The sequence below is a fragment of the Oncorhynchus clarkii genome, chromosome 26, assembly GCF_045791955.1.
Source record: "Oncorhynchus clarkii lewisi isolate Uvic-CL-2024 chromosome 26, UVic_Ocla_1.0, whole genome shotgun sequence".
NCBI classification, from domain to species: domain Eukaryota; kingdom Metazoa; phylum Chordata; class Actinopteri; order Salmoniformes; family Salmonidae; genus Oncorhynchus; species Oncorhynchus clarkii.
This window is the reverse complement of record NC_092172.1, coordinates 48856062-48877648: the sequence shown is the minus strand read 5'-3', so window position 1 is coordinate 48877648 and position 21587 is coordinate 48856062. Positions and strand designations below refer to the sequence as shown.

The following is a 21587-nucleotide window of genomic DNA, read 5'->3' as shown; positions in this document are numbered from 1 at the left end:
CTGCTGGCTCCTCCTCCTCTAATACACTGATCAGCTCTATACTGCTGCCTCCTCCTCCTCTAATACACTGATCAGCTCTATACTGCTGCTCCACTATATGGCAGTGTGTTGTCCACTATACGGCAGTGTGGGGTCCACTATATGGCAGTGTGGGGTCCACTATATGGCAGTGTGGGGTCCACTATACGGCAGTGTGGGGTCCACTATATGGCAGTGTGGGGTCCACTATATGGCAGTGTGGGGTCCACTATATGGCAGTGTGGGGTCCACTATATGGCAGTGAAGTAAGGGGTCCACTATATGGCAGTGAAGTAAGGGGTCCACTATATGGCAGTGTGGGGTCCACTATATGGCAGTGTGAGGTCCAGTATATGGCAGTGTGGGGTCCACTATATGGCAGTGTGGGATCCACTATATGGCAGTGTGGGGTCCACTATATGGCATTGTGGGGTCCGCTATATGGGTCCACTATATGGCAGTGTGGGGTCCACTATATGGCAGTGTGGGGTCCACTATATGGCAGTGTGGGGTCCACTATATGGCAGTGTGGGGTCCACTATATGGCAGTGTGGGGTCCGCTATATGGGTCCACTATACGGCAGTGTGGGGTCCACTATACGGCAGTGAAGTATGGGGTCCACTATATGGCAGTGTGGGGTCCACTATATGGCAGTGTGGGGTCCACTATATGGCAGTGTGGGGTCCACTATATGGCAGTGTGGGGTCCACTATACGGCAGTGTGGGGTCCACTATACGGCAGTGTGGGGTCCACTATATGGCAGTGTGGGGTCCACTATATGGCAGTGTGGGGTCCACTATATGGCAGTGTGGGGTCCACTATATGGCAGTGAAGTATGGGGTCCACTATATGGCAGTGTGGGGTCCACTATATGGCAGTGTGGGGTCCACTATATGGCAGTGTGAGGTCCAGTATATGGCAGTGTGGGGTCCACTATATGGCAGTGTGGGATCCACTATATGGCAGTGTGGGGTCCACTATATGGCATTGTGGGGTCCGCTATATGGGTCCACTATATGGCAGTGTGGGGTCCACTATATGGCAGTGTGGGATCCACTATATGGCAGTGTGGGGTCCACTATATGGCAGTGTGGGGTCCGCTATATGGGTCCACTATACGGCAGTGTGGGGTCCACTATACGGCAGTGAAGTATGGGGTCCACTATATGGCAGTGTGGGGTCCACTATATGGCAGTGTGGGATCCACTATATGGCAGTGTGGGGTCCACTATATGGCATTGTGGGGTCCGCTATATGGGTCCACTATATGGCAGTGTGGGGTCCACTATACGGCAGTGTGGGGTCCACTATATGGCAGTGTGGGGTCCACTATATGGCAGTGTGGGGTCCGCTATATGGGTCCACTATACGGCAGTGTGGGGTCCACTATACGGCAGTGAAGTATGGGGTCCACTATATGGCAGTGAAGTATGGGTTCCACTATATGGCAGTGAAGTATGGGGTCCACTATATGGTAGTGTGGGGTCCACTATATGGCAGTGAAGTATGGGGTCCACTATATGGCAGTGAAGTATGGGGTCCACTATATGGCAGTGAAGTATGGGGTCCACTATATGGCAGTGTGGGGTCCACTATATGGCATTGTGGGGTCCACTATATGGCAGTGTGAGGTCCACTATATGGCAGTGTGGGGTCCACTATATGTCAGTGTATTGTCCACTATATGGCGGTGTGGGGTCCACTATATGGCGGTGTGGGGTCCACTATATGGCAGTGTGGGGTCCACTTACTGCAGTGTGGGGTCCACTATATGGCAGTGAAGTATGGGGTCCACTATATGGCGGTGTGGGGTCCACTATATGGCAGTGTGGGGTCCACTTACTGCAGTGTGGGGTCCACTATATGGCAGTGAAGTATGGGGTCCACTATATGGCAGTGAAGTATGGGGTCCACTATATGGTAGTGTGGGGTCCACTATATGGCAGTGAAGTATGGGGTCCACTATATGGCAGTGAAGTATGGGGTCCACTATATGGCAGTGAAGTATGGGGTCCACTATATGGCAGTGTGGGGTCCACTATATGGCAGTGTGGGGTCCACTATATGGCATTGTGGGGTCCACTATATGGCAGTGTGAGGTCCACTATATGGCAGTGTGGGGTCCACTATATGTCAGTGTATTGTCCACTATATGGCGGTGTGGGGTCCACTATATGGCGGTGTGGGGTCCACTATATGGCAGTGTGGGGTCCACTTACTGCAGTATGGGGTCCACTATATGTCAGTGTATTGTCCACTATATGGTGGTGTGGGGTCCACTATATGGCAGTGTGGGGTCCACTATATGGCAGTGTGGGGTCCACTATATGGCAGTGAAGTATGGGGTCCACTATACGGCAGTGAAGTATGGGGTCCACTATATGGCAGTGTGCGGTCCGCTATATGGGTCCACTATATGGCAGTGTGGGGTCCACTATATGGCAGTGTGGGGTCCACTATATGGCAGTGAAGTATGGGGTCCACTATACGGCAGTGAAGTATGGGGTCCACTATACGGCAGTGTGCGGTCCGCTATATGGGTCCACTATATGGCAGTGTGGGGTCCACTATATGGCAGTGTGGGGTCCACTATACGGCAGTGTGGGGTCCACTATATGTCAGTGTATTGTCCACTATATGGCGGTGTGGGGTCCACTATATGGCAGTGTGGGGTCCACTATATGGCAGTGTGGGGTCCACTATATGGCAGTGAAGTATGGGGTCCACTATATGGCAGTGAAGTATGGGGTCCACTATATGGCAGTGAAGTATGGGGTCCACTATACGGCAGTGTGTTGTCCACTATATGGCAGTGTGGGGTCCACTATATGTCGGTGTGTTGTCCACTATATGGTGGTGTGGGGTCCACTATATGGCAGTGTGGGGTCCACTATATGGCAGTGTGGGGTCCACTATATGGCAGTTTGGGGTCCACTATATGGCAGTGTGGGGTCCGCTATATGGGTCCACTATACGGCAGTGTGGGGTCCACTATACGGCAGTGAAGTATGGGGTCCACTATATGGCAGTGAAGTATGGGGTCCACTATATGGCAGTGTGGGGTCCACTATATTGCAGTGTGGGGTCCACTATATGGCAGTGTGGGGTCCACTATATGGCAGTGAAGTATGGGGTCCACTATACGGCAGTGAAGTATGGGGTCCACTATATGGCAGTGAAGTATGGGGTCCACTATATGGCAGTGTGGGGTCCACTATACGGCAGTGTGGGGTCCACTATATGGCAGTGTGGGGTCCGCTATATGGGTCCACTATACGGCAGTGTGGGGTCCACTATATGGCAGTGTGTTGTCCACTATACGGCAGTGTGGGTTCCACTATACGGCAGTGTGGGGTCCACTATACGGCAGTGAAGTATGGGGTCCACTATATGGCAGTGAAGTATGGGGTCCACTATATGGCAGTGAAGTATGGGGTCCACTATATGGCAGTGAAGTATAGGGTCCACTATATGGCAGTGAAGTATGGGGTCCACTATATGGCAGTGAAGTATGGGGTCCACTATATGGCAGTGTGGGGTCCACTATATGGCATTGTGGGGTCCACTATATGGCAGTGTGAGGTCCACTATATGGCAGTGTGGGGTCCACTATATGTCAGTGTATTGTCCACTATATGGCGGTGTGGGGTCCACTATATGGCAGTGTGGGGTCCACTATATGGCAGTGAAGTATGGGGTCCACTATACGGCAGTGTGGGGTCCACTATATGGCATTGTGTTGTCCACTATACGGCAGTGTGGGTTCCACTATACGGCAGTGTGGGGTCCACTATACGGCAGTGAAGTATGGGGTCCACTATATGGCAGTGAAGTATGGGGTCCACTATATGGCAGTGAAGTATGGGGTCCACTATATGGCAGTGAAGTATAGGGTCCACTATATGGCAGTGAAGTATAGGGTCCACTATATGGCAGTAAAGTATGGGGTCCACTATATGGCAGTGTGGGGTCCACTATATGGCATTGTGGGGTCCACTATATGGCAGTGTGAGGTCCACTATATGGCAGTGTGGGGTCCACTATATGTCAGTGTATTGTCCACTATATGGCATTGTGGGGTCCACTATACGGCAGTGTGTTGTCCACTATATGGCAGTGTGGGGTCCACTATATGTCGGTGTGTTGTCCACTATATGGTGGTGTGGGGTCCACTATATGGCAGTGTGGGGTCCACTATATGGCAGTGTGGGGTCCACTATATGGCAGTGAAGTATGGGGTCCACTATATGGCAGTGAAGTATGGGGTCCACTATACGGCAGTGTGCGGTCCGCTATATGGGTCCACTATATGGCAGTGTGGGGTCCACTATATGGCAGTGTGGGGTCCACTATATGGCAGTGTGGGGTCCACTATATGGCAGTGTGGGGTCCACTATATGGCAGTGTGGGATCCACTATATGGCAGTGTGGGGTCCACTATACGGCAGTGTGGGGTCCACTATATGGGTCCACTATATGGCAGTGTGGGGTCCACTATATGGCAGTGTGGGGTCCACTATACGGCAGTGTGGGGTACACTATATGGGTGCACTATATGGCAGTGTGGGGTCCACTATATGGCAGTGTGGGGTCCACTATACGGCAGTGTGGGGTCCACTATACGGCAGTGTGGGGTCCACTATACGGCAGTGTGGGGTCCACTATATGGCAGTGTGGGGTCCACTATATGGCAGTGTGGGGTCCACTATATGGCAGTGTGGGGTCCACTATATGGCAGTGAAGTATGGGGTCCACTATATGGCAGTGTGGGGTCCACTATATGGCAGTGTGGGGTCCACTATACGGCAGTGTGGGGTCCACTATACGGCATTGTGGGGTCCACTATATGGCAGTGTAGGGAAAAACTCCTAGCAACAGAATCAGGCCAATTCTCTCTTCTGATTAATATCCAGAAAAGAGTCACCAAATGTTAAATTAATTTATAAACACCTGACCCCCCCCCCCCCCCCCCATTACAAAGCCCTCAACTGCCAAGAGGTGACTGTAGAGAAGAGTCCCAATCAGCCACCTGGTTCCAAGGTCCAATAAACTAACCACTCCCAACCCAGACAAGTCTCCCTCAGGACAGCACAAAGCAAACATATATCACCTATTGGAAAAGAAATCACACAAAAAATGCTTCAATGTTATTTGGCTCTAAAACAGAGAGTAGATGGTTGCAGACTATTTGACCACCGTGATTGATGGAAAACACTAACTATGTACAGACTCAGCGAGCACAGTCTGGTAGACCTGGCCCAGAGAGGACAGGCTGGTAAACCTGGCTGCCCAGAGAGGACAGGCTGGTAAACCTGGCTGCCCAGAGAGGACAGGCTGGTAGACATGGCTGCCCAGAGAGGACAGGCTGGTAGACCTGGCTGCCCAGAGAGGACAGGCTGGTAGACCTGGCTGCCCAGAGAGGACAGGCTGGTAGACCTGGCCTAGAGAGGACAGGCTGTGCTCATTCTGCCCCCACAAAGAGATAGAAACAGGGCTGCATTATCTGTCAAACTGTGACACATATTCTGACATAACAAATTCATTCTTCCCCAAAAATTATTAAATAATACGAAGAATTAGAAAACCTAAATGTCTGAAGAGAAATCAACATGCCGTGTTTTAGCAGCTAGATGTCTCCTGATACAACCTGAGGGACAGACAGATGTCTCCTGAGGGACAGACAGATGTCTCCTGAGGGACAGCCAGATGTCTCCTGAGGGACAGCCAGATATCTCCTGAGGGACAGCCAGATGTCTCCTGAGGGACAGACAGATGTCTCCTGAGGGACAGACAGATGTCTCCTGAGGGACAGACAGATGTCTCCTGAGGGACAGACAGATGTCTCCTGAGGGACAGACAGTGACTGAATGTAGGGTGGGCTCTAAGACTGACAGCTGGTACATTGGAAGTTCTTGGGTTATTTTACGACCAGAAGAAGGTGACGGCAGGGTGAATTATAAGAGAGACTGTTACCTGTTAGCCCATGGAGAACAGACTGTCCTCAGCTCAGTCTGCTAAACCCCAGAGAGACTGATACCTGTTAGCCCATGGAGAACAGACTGTCCTCAGCTCAGTCTGCTAAACCCCAGAGAGACTGTTACCTGTTAGCCCATGGAGAACAGACTGTCCTCAGCTCAGTCTGCTAAACCCCAGAGAGACTGATACCTGTTAGTCCATGGAGAACAGACTGTCCTCAGCTCAGTCTGCTAAACCCCAGAGAGACTGTTACCTGTTAGCCCATGGAGAACAGACTGTCCTCAGCTCAGTCTGCTAAACTCCAGAGAGACTTATTCGGGTACTGTCAGAACAGAGGAAGGTAAAACTGCATAATATAGGAGTCAATGAGAACTATAATTAACTACACTGTGTTCTCTCTGTGTTCTCCTTTCTTTGGCAATGTCACTTACTGACTTATCATGCCAATAGAGGAGAGAGAGAGAGAGAGAGGACAAGAATAGAGAGATAGAAATAGACATGCAGAGAGAGAGGGAGAGAGATAGGAGAGAGATAGATGAGAGAGGGAGGGGGAGAGATAAAGCAAAGATAGAAGATAGATAACGAGAGACAGAATATAGAGGGAGAGAGAATAGATAGAGAAAGGGGAGAGAGATGAGAGAGAGGAGAGAGAGGAGAGAGAGATAGAGAAGCGAGGGAGGGGATAGATAAAGGAGAGAAGAGAGAGAGAGAGGAGAGAGAGGTGGAGAGAGAGGAGGAGAGAGAGAGGAGAGAGAGGAGAGGGAGATAGAGAAGTGAGGGAGGGGATAGAGAGAGGAGAGAGAGAGAGGAGAGAGAGAGAGAGAAAGATAAAGGAGAGAGGAGAGAAGAGAGAGAGAGAGGAGAGAGAGGGAAAGAAAGATAAGAGAGAAAGATAAAGGAGAGAGAGGAGAGAGAGGAGAGAGAGATAGAGAAGCGAGGGAGGGGATAGAGAGAGGAGAGAGAGAGAGAGAGAGAAAGATAAAGGAGAGAGAGGAGAGAAGAGAGAGAGAGAGGAGAGAGAGGAGAGAGAGAGGGGAGAGAGGGGAGAGAGAGGAGAGAGAGGAGGGGGAAGGGAGAGAGGAGAGAGAGAGAGAGAGAGAGAGAGAGAGAGAGAGAGAGAAAGGAGAGAGAGGAGAGAGAAAGATGATGAGAGAGGGAGGGGGAGAGAAAGCAAAGAGAGAAGATAGATAACGAGAGACAGAATATAGAGGGAGAGAGAATAGATAGAGAAAGGGGAGAGAGAGGGGAGAGAGGAGAGAGATAGAGAAGCGAGGGAGGGGATAGAGAGAGGAGAGAGAGAGAGGAGAGAGAGAGAGAGAGGAGAGAGAGAGAGAGAGAGAGAGAGAGAGAGAGAGAGAGAGAGAGAGAGAGAGAGAGAGAGAGAGAAAGATAAAGGAGAGAGAGGAGAGAAGAGAGAGAGAGAGGAGAGAGAGGAGAAAGAGAGAGGAGAGAGAGAGGGACAGAGAGGAGAGAGAGAGGGACAGAGAGAGAGGAGAGAGAGGGACAGAGAGAGGAGAGAGAGATGGACAGATAGAGAGGAGAGAGAGAGGGGAGACAAAGAGAGAGAATAGATGGAGAGAGAGAGGAGAGGGAGAGAGGGGAGAGAGATAACAGAGAGAGAGGGGAGAGAGAGAACAGAGAGAGAGAGTAGAGAGAGAGAGAGAGTAGAGAGAGAGAGATGGGAGAGAGAGGGACAGAGAGACAGAGAGACTAGAGAGGGGAGAGAGAGGGACAGAGAGAGAGGGACAGAGAGAGAACAGTCTAGAGGCTGGTGGCTTTGACAATTTTTAGGGCCTTCCTCTGACACCACCTGGTATAGAGGTCCTGAATGGCAGGAAGCTTGGCCCTGGTGATGTACTGGGCCGTACGCACTACCCTCGGTAGTGCCTTGCGGTCGGAGGCCGAGCAGTTGCCATACCAGGCAGTGATGCAACCCGTCAGGATGCTCTCGATGGTGCAGCTGTAAAACCTTTTGAGGATCTGAGGACCCATGCCAAATCTTTTCAGTCTCCTGAGGTAGATTAGGTTTTGTTCATCAGGACTGTCTATTAGCTGCCCTCCTGAGGTAACCATGGCAACATGAGGTCAGAATGACAAATACCCTGACAACAGATTACCCCAAATGGCTTCTCTCTTTATACTGGGGCGGCAGCTAGACTAGTGGGTAGAGTGGAGGGACGGCAGGTAGCCTAGGGGTTAGAGTGGAGGGACGGCAGGTAGACTAGTGGTTAGAGTGGAGGGGCGGCAGGTAGACTAGTGGTTAGAGTGGAGGGGCGGCAGGTAGCCTAGTGGTTAGAGTGGAGGGGAGGCAGGTAGCCTAGTGGTTAGAGTGGAGGGACGGCAGGTAGACTAGTGGTTAGAGTGGAGGGGTGGCAGGTAGCCTAGTGGTTAGAGTGGAGGGGCGGCAGGTAGACTAGTGGTTAGAGTGGAGGGGCGGCAGGTAGACTAGTGGTTAGAGTGGAGGGGAGGCAGGTAGCCTAGTGGTTAGAGTGGAGGGGCGGCAGGTAGTCTAGTGGTTAGAGTGGAGGGGTGGCAGGTAGCCTAGTGGTTAGAGTGGAGGGGCGGCAGGTAGACTAGTGGTTAGAGTGGAGGGGCGGCAGGTAGACTAGTGGTTAGAGTGGAGGGGAGGCAGGTAGCCTAGTGGTTAGAGTGGAGGGACGGCAGGTAGACTAGTGGTTAGAGTGGAGGGGTGGCAGGTAGCCTAGTGGTTAGAGTGGAGGGGTGGCAGGTAGACTAGTGGTTAGAGCTTTGTACTAGTAACCGAAAGGTTGTGAGATCGAATCCCCGAGCTGACAAGGTAAAAATCTGTCATTCTGCCCCTGAACAAGGCAGTTAACCCACTGTTCCCCTGAACAAGGCAGTTAACCCACTGTTCCCCTGAACAAGGCAGTTAACCCACTGTTCCCCTGAACAAGGCAGTTAACCCACTGTTCCCCTGAACAAGGCAGTTAACCCACTGTTCCCCTGAACAAGGCTGTTAACCCACTGTTCCCCTGAACAAGGCAGTTAACCCACTGTTCCCCTGTACAAGGCAGTTAACCCACTGTTCCCCTGAACAAGGCAGTTAACCCACTGTTCCCCGGTAGGCCGTCACTGAAAATAAGAATTTGTTCTTAACTGACTTGCCTAGTTAAATAAAGGTAAAATAAATAGGTACACCAGGTCCCATAATGCACTACATCTGACCAGGTCCCATAATGCACTACATCTGACCAGGTCCCATAATGCACTACATCTGAACAGGTCCCATAATGCACTACATCTGACCAGGTCCCATAATGCACTACATCTGACCAGGTCCCATAATGCACTACATCTGACCAGGTCCCATAACGCACTACATCTGACCAGGTCCCATAACGCACTACATCTGACCAGGTCCCATAACGCACTACATCTGACCAGGTCCCATAATGCACTACATCTGACCAGGTCCCATAATGCACTACATCTGACCAGGTCCCATAATGCACTACATCTGACCAGGTCCCATAATGCACTACATCTGACCAGGTCCCATAACGCACTACATCTGACCAGGTCCCATAACGCACTACATCTGACCAGGTCCCATAACGCACTACATCTGACCAGGTCCCATAATGCACTACATCTGAACAGGTCCCATAATGCACTACATCTGACCAGGTCCCATAATGCACTACATCTGACCAGGTCCCATAATGCACTACATCTGACCAGGTCCCATAATGCACTACATCTGACCAGGTCCCATAATGCACTACATCTGACCAGGTCCCATAATGCACTACATCTGACCAGGTCCCATAACGCACTACATCTGACCAGGTCCCATAACGCACTACATCTGACCAGGTCCCATAATGCACTACATCTGAACAGGTCCCATAATGCACTACATCTGACCAGGTCCCATAATGCACTACATCTGACCAGGTCCCATAATGCACTACATCTGACCAGGTCCCATAATGCACTACATCTGACCAGGTCCCATAATGCACTACATCTGACCAGGTCCCATAATGCACTACATCTGACCAGGTCCCATAACGCACTACATCTGACCAGGTCCCATAACGCACTACATCTGACCAGGTCCCATAATGCACTACATCTGACCAGGTCCCATAATGCACTACATCTGACCAGGTCCCATAATGCACTACATCTGACCAGGTCCCATAATGCACTGCACTGTAGGTGTTATGGCAGACAGCACCTCACTGCAGAGACCATCCATTCTCTGCCATTACATAAGCACCTTTATGTATTCCAAGCTACTATTCAGGAGAGCATCTCACAGGGTACATCCTAAATGGCATACTATTCCCTATATAGTTGACACAGAGCAGGGAGAGAGAGGGAGAAACACTGCAGGGAGAGAGAGGGAGAAACACTGCAGGGAGAGAGAGGGAGAAACAGTGCAGGGAGAGAGAGGGAGAAACACTGCAGGGAGAGAGAGGGAGAAACACTGCAGGGAGAGAGAGGGAGAAACACTGCAGGGAGAGAGAGGGAGAAACACTGCAGGGAGAAACACAGCAGGGAGAGAGAGGGAGAAACACTGCAGGGAGAGAGAGGGAGAAACACAGCAGGGAGAGAGAGGGAGAAACACAGCAGGGAGAGAGAGGGAGAAACACAGCAGGGAGAGAGAGGGAGAAACACTGCAGGGAGAAACACAGCAGGGAGAGAGAGGGAGAAACACTGCAGGGAGAGAGAGGGAGAAACACTGCAGGGAGAAACACAGCAGGGAGAGAGAGGGAGAAACACTGCAGGGAGAGAGAGGGAGAAACACTGCAGGGAGAGAGAGGGAGAAACACTGCAGGGAGAAACACAGCAGGGAGAGAGAGGGAGAAACACTGCAGGGAGAGAGAGGGAGAAACACAGCAGGGAGAGAGAGGGAGAAACACTGCAGGGAGAGAGAGGGAGAAACACTGCAGGGGGAGAGAGGGAGAAACACAGCAGGGAGAAATACAGCAGGGAGAGAGAGGGAGAAACACAGCAGGGAGAGAGAGGGAGAAACACTGCAGGGAGAGAGAGGGAGAAACACAGCAGGGAGAAATACAGCAGGGAGAGAGAGGGAGAAACACAGCAGGGAGAGAGAGGGAGAAACACTGCAGGGAGAGAGAGGGAGAAACACAGCAGGGAGAGAGAGGGAGAAACACAGCAGGGAGAGAGAGGGAGAAACACTGCAGGGAGAGAGAGGGAGAAACACTGCAGGGAGAGAGAGGGAGAAACACTGCAGGGAGAGAGAGGGAGAAACACAGCAGGGAGAGAGAGGGAGAAACACTGCAGGGGGAAACACAGCAGGGAGAAAGAGGGAGAAACACTGCAGGGAAAAACACAGCAGGGAGAAACACAGCAGGGAGAAACACAGCAGGGAGAAACACAGCAGGGAGAGAGAGGGAGAAACACTGCAGGGAGAGTGAGGGAGAAACACAGCAGGGAGAGAGACAGCAGGGAGAGAGAGGGAGAAACACTGCAGGGAGAAACACAGCAGGGAGAGAGAGGGAGAAACACAGCAGGGAGAGAGAGGGAGAAACACTGCAGGGAGAAACACAGCAGGGAGAAAGAGGGAGAAACACTGCAGGGAGAGAAACAGCAGGGAGAAACACTGCAGGGAGAGAGAGGGAGAAACACAGCAGGGAGAGAGAGGGAGAAACACTGCAGGGAGAGAGAGGGAGAAACACTGCAGGGAGAGAGAGGGAGAAACACTGCAGGGAGAGAGAGGGAGAAACACAGCAGGGAGAGAGAGGGAGAAACACTGCAGGGAGAAACACTGCAGGGAGAGACACAGCAGGGAGAGAGAGGGAGAAACACTGCAGGGAGAGAGAGGGAGAAACACTGCAGGGAGAGAGAGGGAGAAACACTGCAGGGAGAGAGAGGGAGAAACACTGCAGGGAGAGAGAGGGAGAAACACTGCAGGGAGAGAGAGGGAGAAACACAGCAGGGAGAGAGAGGGAGAAACACAGCAGGGAGAGAGAGGGAGAAACACAGCAGGGGGAAACACTGCAGGGAGAGAGAGGGAGAAACACAGCAGGGAGAAACACTGCAGGGAGAGAGAGGGAGAAACACAGCAGGGGGAGAGAGGGAGAAACACTGCAGGGAGAGAGAGGGAGAAACACTGCAGGGAGAGAGAGGGAGAAACACAGCAGGGAGAGAGAGGGAGAAACACTGCAGGGAGAGAGAGGGAGAAACACTGCAGGGAGAGAGAGGGAGAAACACAGCAGGGAGAGAGAGGGAGAAACACAGCAGGGGGAAACACAGCAGGGAGAAAGAGGGAGAAACACTGCAGGGAAAAACACAGCAGGGAGAAACACAGCAGGGAGAAACACAGCAGGGAGAAACACAGCAGGGAGAGAGAGGGAGAAACACTGCAGGGAGAGAGAGGGAGAACACTGCAGGGAGAGAGAGGGAGAAACACAGCAGGGAGAGACACAGCAGGGAGAGAGAGGGAGAAACACTGCAGGGAGAGAAACAGCAGGGAGAGAGAGGGAGAAACACAGCAGGGGGAGAGAGGGAGAAACACTGCAGGGAGAGAGAGGGAGAAACACTGCAGGGAGAGAGAGGGAGAAACACAGCAGGGAGAGAGAGGGAGAAACACAGCAGGGGGAGAGAGGGAGAAACACTGCAGGGAGAGAGAGGGAGAAACACTGCAGGGAGAGAGAGGGAGAAACACAGCAGGGAGAGAGAGGGAGAAACACTGCAGGGAGAGAGAGGGAGAAACACTGCAGGGAGAGAGAGGGAGAAACACAGCAGGGAGAGAGAGGGAGAAACACAGCAGGGGGAAACACAGCAGGGAGAAAGAGGGAGAAACACTGCAGGGAAAAACACAGCAGGGAGAAACACAGCAGGGAGAAACACAGCAGGGAGAAACACAGCAGGGAGAGAGAGGGAGAAACACTGCAGGGAGAGAGAGGGAGAACACTGCAGGGAGAGAGAGGGAGAAACACAGCAGGGAGAGACACAGCAGGGAGAGAGAGGGAGAAACACTGCAGGGAGAAACACAGCAGGGAGAGAGAGGGAGAAACACAGCAGGGAGAGAGAGGGAGAAACACTACAGGGAGAAACACAGCAGGGAGAAAGAGGGAGAAACACTGCAGGGAGAGAAACAGCAGGGAGAGAGAGGGAGAAACACAGCAGGGAGAGAGAGGGAGAAACACTGCAGGGAGAGAGAGGGAGAAACACTGCAGGGAGAGAGAGGGAGAAACACTGCAGGGAGAGAGAGGGAGAAACACTGCAGGGAGAAACACAGCAGGGAGAGAGAGGGAGAAACACAGCAGGGAGAGAGAGGGAGAAACACTGCAGGGAGAAACACAGCAGGGAGAAACACAGCAGGGAGAGAGAGGGAGAAACACAGCAGGGAGAAACACTGCAGGGAGAAACACTGCAGGGAGAAACACAGCAGGGAAAAAGATAGAGAGAGTATAGAGGGACAGAGAGAGAGGATAGAGAGAGAGGATAGAGGGACAGAGATACAGGATTGAGGGACAGAGAGAGGATAGAGGGACACAGAGAGAGGATAGAGGGACAGAGAGAGAGGATAGAGGGACCGAGATAGAGGGACAGAGAGAGGGGATAGAGGGACAGAGAGAGAGGATAGAGGGACCGAGAGAGATAATAGAGGGACAGAGACAGAATAGAGGGACATAGAGAGAGGATAGAGGGACAGAGAGACAGGATAGAGGGGCAGAGAGACAGGATAGAGGGGCATAGAGAGAGAGGATAGAGGGACAGAGAGAGAGGATAGAGGGACAGAGAGAGAGAGGATAGAGGGACAGAAAGACAGAGGATAGAGGGACAGAGAGACAGGATAGAGGGACAGAGAGAGGATAGAGGGACAGAGAGAGAGGATAGAGGGACAGAGAGAGAGGATAGAGGGACAGAGAGAGAGGATAGAGGGACAGAGAGAGAGGACAGAGGGACAGAGAGAGAGGATAGAGGGACAGAGAGAGAGGACAGAGGGACAGAGAGAGAGGACAGAGGGACAGAGAGAGAGGACAGAGGGACAGAGAGAGAGGGGACAGAGGGACAGAGAGAGAGGATAGAGGGACAGAGAAAGAGAGGATAGAGGGACAGAGAAAGAGAGGATAGAGGGACAGAGAGAGAGAGGATATAGGGACAGAGAGAGAGAGAGAGAGTTGACATATGAAGGAGCTGCTAGTCCCATTGTTTGGGTCTCACTGGCTGTGTCAGGCAGAGAGAGAGTATAGAGGGACAGAGAGAGAGGACACTGGCTGTGTCAGGCAGAGAGAGAAGATAGAGGGACAGAGAGAGAGAATAGAGGGACAGAGAGAGAGGACACTGGCTGTGTCAGGCAGAGAGAGAGGATAAAGGGACAGAGAGAGAGAGAATAGAGGGACAGAGAGAGAGGATAGAGGGACAGAGAGAGAGGACAGAGACCAGACATATTGAAGGAGCTGCTAGTCCCATTGTTTGGGTCTCACTGGCTGTGTCAGGCAGAGAGAGAGTATAGAGGGACAGAGAGAGAGGACAGAGACCAGACATATTGAAGGAGCTGCTAGTCCCATTGTTTGGGTCTCACTGGCTGTGTCAGGCAGAGAGAGAGTATAGAGGGACAGAGAGAGAGGACACTGGCTGTGTAAGGCAGAGAGAGAGTATAGAGGGACAGAGAGAGAGAGTTGACATATGAAGGAGCTGCTAGTCCCATTGTTTGGGTCTCACTGGCTGTGTCAGGCAGAGAGAGAGTATAGAGGGACAGAGAGAGAGGACACTGGCTGTGTAAGGCAGAGAGAGAGTATAGAGGGACAGAGAGAGAGAGTTGACATATGAAGGAGCTGCTAGTCCCATTGTTTGGGTCTCACTGGCTGTGTCAGGCAGCTAAACAATTATTTGTTTTTCTTATCTCTTACTTTTGTTTAGGTATTTTTCTGAAAACTGCATTGTTGGGCTTGTAGGTAAACATTTCACTGTAAGCTCTACACCTGTTGTATTCAGAGACGCTAGTAGTACTGGTACAGTAGAGATGGTAGTAGTACTGGTACAGTAGAGATGGTAGTAGTACTGGTACAGTAGAGATGGTAGTAGTACTGGTACAGTAGAGATGGTAGTAGTACTGGTACAGTAGAGATGGTAGTAGTACTGGTACAGTAGAGATGGTAGTAGTACTGGTACAGTTGAGGTGGTAGTAGTACTGGTACAGTAGAGGTGGTAGTAGTACTGGTACAGTAGAGATGGTAGTAGTACTGGTACAGTAGAGATGGTAGTAGTACTGGTACAGTATAGATGGTAGTAGTACTGGTACAGTAGAGATGGTAGTAGTATTGGTACAGTAGAGATGGTAGTAGTACTGGTACAGTAGAGATGGTAGTAGTATTGGTACAGTAGAGGTGGTAGTAGTATTGGTGTAGTAGAGATGGTAGTAGTACTGGTACAGTAGAGATGGTAGTAGTACTGGTACAGTAGAGGTGGTAGTAGTACTGGTACAGTAGAGATGGTAGTAGTACTGGTACAGTATAGATGGTAGTAGTACTGGTACAGTATAGATGGTAGTAGTACTGGTACAGTAGAGATGGTAGTAGTATTGGTACAGTAGAGGTGGTAGTGGTACTGGTACAGTAGAGATGGTAGTAGTACTGGTACAGTAGAGATGGTAGTAGTATTGGTACAGTAGAGGTGGTAGTAGTATTGGTACAGTAGAGGTGGTAGTAGTATTGGTACAGTAGAGGTGGTAGTAGTATTGGTACAGTAGAGATGGTAGTAGTATTGGTACAGTAGAGATGGTAGTAGTATTGGTACGGTAGAGATGGTAGTAGTATTGGTACTGGTACAGTAGAGATGGTAGTAGTACTGGTACAGTATAGATGGTAGTAGTACTGGTACAGTAGAGATGGTAGTAGTATTGGTACAGTAGAGGTGGTAGTAGTATTGGTACAGTAGAGATGGTAGTAGTATTGGTACAGTAGAGATGGTAGTAGTACTGGTACAGTAGAGATGGTAGTAGTACTGGTACAGTAGAGATGGTAGTAGTACTGGTACAGTAGAGATGGTAGTAGTATTGGTACAGTAGAGATGGTAGTAGTATTGGTACAGTAGAGATGGTAGTAGTATGGGTACAGTAGAGATGGTAGTAGTATGGGTACTGGTACAGTAGAGATGGTAGTAGTACTGGTACAGTAGAGATGGTAGTAGTACTGGTACAGTAGAGATGGTAGTAGTACTGGTACAGTAGAGATGGTAGTAGTATTGGTACTGGTACAGTAGAGGTGGTAGTAGTATTGGTACAGTAGAGATGGTAGTAGTATTGGTACAGTAGAGGTGGTAGTAGTACTGGTACAGTAGAGATGGTAGTAGTATTGGTACAGTAGAGATGGTAGTAGTATTGGTACTGGTACAGTAGAGATGGTAGTAGTACTGGTACAGTTGAGGTGGTAGTAGTATTGGTACAGTAGAGATGGTAGTAGTATTGGTACAGTAGAGATGGTAGTAGTATTGGTACTACTATAACTATAATGTTGATATCATGGATGGTCAGTCCTGTATAGCCTCATAACATGGTTATAACTATAATGTTGATATCATGGATGGTCAGTCCTGTATAGTCTCATAACATGGTTATAACTATAATGTTGATATCATGGATGGTCATTCCTGTATAGCCTCATAACATGGTTGTAACTATAATGTTGATATCATGGATGGTCAGTCCTGTATAGTCTCATAACATGGTTATAACTATAATGTTGATATCATGGATGGTCAGTCCTGTATAGCCTCATAACATGGTTATAACTATAATGTTGATATCATGGATGCTCAATCCTGTATAGCCTCATAACATGGTTATAACTATAATGTTGATATCATGGATGGTCAGTCCTGTATAGTCTCATAACATGGTTATAACTATAATGTTGATATCATGGATGGTCAGTCCTGTATAGCCTCATAACATGGTTATAACTATAATGTTGATATCATGGATGTTCAGTCCTGTATAGCCTCATAACATGGTTATAACTATAATGTTGATATCATGGATGGTCAGTCCTGTATAGCCTCATAACATGGTTATAACTATAATGTTGATATCATGGATGGTCAGTCCTGTATAGTCTCATAACATGGTTATAACTATAATGTTGATATCATGGATGGTCAGTCCTGTATAGCCTCATAACATGGTTATAACTATAATGTTGATATCATGGATGGTCCTATATAGTCTCATAACATGGTTATAACTATAATGTTGATATCATGGATGGTCAGTCCTGTATAGCCTCATAACATGGTTATAACTATAACGTTGACATCATGGATGGTCAGTCCTGTATAGCCTCATAACATGGTTATAACTATAATGTTGATATCATGGATGGTCAGTCCTGTATAGCCTCATAACATGGTTATAACTATAATGTTGATATCATGGATGGTCAGTCCTGTATAGCCTCATAACATGGTTATAACTATAATGTTGATATCATGGATGGTCAGTCCTGTATAGCCTCATAACATGGTTATAACTATAATGTTGATATCATGGATGGTCAGTCCTTGTATAGCCTCATAACATGGTTATAACTATAACGTTGACATCATGGATGGTCAGTCCTGTATAGCCTCATAACATGGTTATAACTATAATGTTGATATCATGGATGGTCAGTCCTGTATAGCCTCATAACATGGTTATAACTATAATGTTGATATCATGGATGGTCAGTCCTGTATAGCCTCATAACATGGTTATAACTATAATGTTGATATCATGGATGGCCAGTCCTGTATAGCCTCATAACATGGTTATAACTATAATGTTGATATCTTGGATGGTCAGTCCTGTATAGTCTCATAACATGGTTATAACTATAATGTTGATATCATGGATGGTCAGTCCTGTATAGTCTCATAACATGGTTATAACTATAATGTTGATATCATGGATGGTCAGTCCTTGTATCCACTGCTCTGTCTGTTTAATCTGAGAGTGGATATATTTCTCCATGCCCCATCCCTCAGCTTTTCACTAAAACAGAGGCGGGCGGCCGTTTTGTTATTGTCTCATCTGTGGAGTTCCCCTTTAAACAGCTGCATATTATCAAGATATCAAATTGTCACCAACTAAAAGGTAAACAAGAGGTCTGTAGCAAATTCAGCGCATGACATTCATGTATCACATGTAAAATAGCACTTTTCAGCAGTGCTCAAAGCCAGCCAATCCATGAGCGAAGCATTTATTTTTCAACCCGAATCAACGAGCCCCAATCAGTTCTCCATGACAACACACTGACAAACAACAGAATGGGACTGGGTCATACTTCCTTCGTTTTACGGGGTTCTGCTCAGGTAAAACTATTCGGCAAACAATAAATACTATTCTTGAAGATCAAGGGGTATTACATGTATTGGAATGACCGGAATTGATAAAACTTGTTTTTTTTTTAATGTAGAGATTTAATTTAATCGTATTATTATTATATGTAGTAGAAAGCGATTGGTTAGAGGAAGCCCACATAACCAACCCATTAAGTAACATGTAACATGCACATACAGTGGGGCAAACAAGTATTTAGTCAGCCACCAAGTGTGCAAGTTCTCCCACTTAAAAAGATGAGAGAGGCCTTATTTTCCACCATAATTTGCAAATAAATTAATTAAAAAATCCTACAATGTGATTTTCTGGATTTTTTTTCTCATTTTGTCTGCCATAGTTGAAGTGTACCTATGATGAAAATTACAGGCCTCTCTCATCTTTTTAAGTGGGAGAACTTGCACAATTGGTGGCTGACTAAATATTTTTTTGCCCCACTGTACCTAGCTGACCATTACATCTAGATGGACTTCTCTATAAATACATAGCTGACCATTCATCTAGAAGGACTTCTCTATAAATACCTAGCTGACCATTCATCTAGAAGGACTTCTCTGTAAATACCTAGCTGACCATTCATCTATAAGGACTTCTCTGTAAATACCTAGCTGACCATTCATCTAGAAGGACTTCTCTATAAATACCTAGCTGATCATTAATCTAGAAGGACTTCTCTTTAAATACCTAGCTGACCATTCATCTAGAAGGACTTCTCTGTAAATACCTAGCTGACCATTAATCTAGAAGGACTTCTCTATAAATACCTAGCTGATCATTAATCTAGAAGGACTTCTCTGTAAATACCTAGCTGACCATTCATCTAGAAGGACTTCTCTATAAATACCTAGCTGATCATTAATCTAGAAGGACTTCTCTGTAAATACCTAGCTGACCATTCATCTAGAAGGACTTCTCTGTAAATACCTAGCTGACCATTCATCTAGAAGGACTTCTCTATAAATACCTAGCTGACCATTACATCTAGGACTTCTCTTTAAATACCTAGCTGACCATTACATCTAGGACTTCTCTTTAAATACCTAGCTGACCATTACATCTAGGACTTCTCTTTAAATACCTAGCTGACCATTCATCTAGAAGGACTTCTCTGTAAATACCTAGCTGATCATTAATCTAGAAGGACTTCTCTATAAATACCTAGCTGACCATTCATCTAGAAGGACTTCTCTATAAATACCTAGCTGATCATTAATCTAGAAGGACTTCTCTGTAAATACCTAGCTGATCATTAATCTAGAAGGACTTCTCTGTAAATACCTAGCTGACCATTCATCTAGAAGGACTTCTCTGTAAATACCTAGCTGACCATTCATCTAGAAGGACTTCTCTATAAATACCTAGCTGACCATTCATCTAGAAGGACTTCTCTTTAAATACCTAGCTGACCATTCATCTAGAAGGACTTCTCTATAAATACCTAGCTGACCATTCATCTAGAAGGACTTCTCTATAAATACCTAGCTGACCATTCATCTAGAAGGACTTCTCTATAAATACCTAGCTGACCATTCATCTAGAAGGACTTCTCTATAAATACCTAGCTGACCATTCATCTAGAAGGACTTCTCTGTAAATACCTAGCTGACCATTCATCTAGAAGGACTTCTCTGTAAATACCTAGCTGACCATTCATCTAGAAGGACTTCTCTGTAAATACCTAGCTGACCATTCATCTAGAAGGACTTCTCTATAAATACCTAGCTGACCATTCATCTAGAAGGACTTCTCTGTAAATACCTAGCTGACCATTCATCTAGAAGGACTTCTCTGTAAATACCTAGCTGACCATTCATCTAGAAGGACTTCTCTGTAAATACCTAGCTGACCATTCATCTAGAAGGACTTCTCTATAAATACCTAGCTGACCATTCATCTAGAAGGACTTCTCTGTAAATACCTAGCTGACCATTCATCTAGAATGACTTATCTTTAGTGTCGCTGGTCATTCCTGTTACATCGAACTTTACGTTTAAAATAGTTTAAGATCGTCAAATAGACTAAAACAGCCCTGCATGTGTCATAGCCATATTTATCGGTTTGCTAAAATAGCTTTTATAGACTGCGGGATATCACAAACAGCAAATGGTTGCTTGGTAACTCGGTTATAATGCCAGTACATTCAGAGAATAGGGTCAAATGTCCCCACTTACGGATTTTCGCGACGCTGGCCACCAGGATCCATATAGCGATAATGTAAGGCGTCTGAACATAGCTCCATTCCCACTGCACCATCTGAAACCCCCCGCCGTGGCGGTGCGACTCGCCGCCGTCCTCCGTGGTCGCGGACGGTTCCTCGGCGGACCGGGGCAAGGCAATACCCGGCGAGGCATACTCCTCCCGGGGCTGAACCTGGAAGCGGTCTAGAGAGGTGGTCGGAGAAGCGGGTAGCGACGGACCGGGTTGTCCCCCGCTACGCAGCTCCAGGTCCGGAAGAAACGACACCTCTGTCGCGGGGAGGTCAGCCGCATCTTTACCGACTACCGAAAGCAGAAGGAGCACAGGCACACTGACGAGGAGCATCTTCCCGTTAAACTCACTCAGCCTCGCGTCATCTTCTATTCTCTCTTTATACACACCATCAAGGGGAGTACCGGAGGTAAGATAAGAAGGACACGACGTAAGGGACGATACCTGTCACCAGTGTACAATATCAACAACACCTCTCTCTCTCTTTCACTCTCTCATTAAGCGGTACGCTAGCGGTAACACAGTCGAGCCTCTACCGGCTGGCATAGCCGATCTTGGCACGTGACCCAAACTCTAAGAACCGCTAGACCGAGCCCCGTTAAAGAGCCATTACATGCGCACGGGCCATAGCAGTGTGCGGATCTAAGAGCTGTCAATGTATTGTTTTTAAAGATGACTACTCCTGACTGTCATTCTGTGAAAGATGACTGCTCCTGACTGCAGCATTCTGTGAAAGATGACTAGTCCTGACTATCATTCTGTGAAAGACGACTACTCTTGACCGTAGTATTCTGTGAAAGACGATAGCATCCTGTGAAAGTTTGAGACAGTTTACTACTAGAGCCACAAGGCAAATGTAACCCAACACAATCGCAGTGAAAGAATAACATTGGTACAGTAGACGGTATGCTTGAAGATGTTTTTTTTAATTATTCAGTTGGGAAACATATGACAATAAAACACTATTAAAATAAGGATTTCAATTAGACATTATTACAACCATTTGAGCATTTAGTTACAGTTTGCCGTCGCTCCTGTGTCCCACACAGACACACACATGGTTC

The 21587-nt window shown here is 48.2% G+C and overlaps 1 protein-coding gene across 1 annotated transcript in view; it reads right to left on the bottom strand.

The window, feature by feature from the left end:
- LOC139384436 (sodium/hydrogen exchanger 5-like) overlaps positions 1-20856 on the bottom strand; it is a 76521-nt gene extending 55665 nt beyond the window's left edge. Inside the window, exon 1 of the mRNA XM_071129201.1 lies at positions 20487-20856. Coding sequence (XP_070985302.1) covers positions 20487-20856 — 370 coding nt within the window. The remainder of the gene's footprint in view (positions 1-20486) is intronic.
- Between the last annotated feature and the right edge of the window lie 731 nt (positions 20857-21587).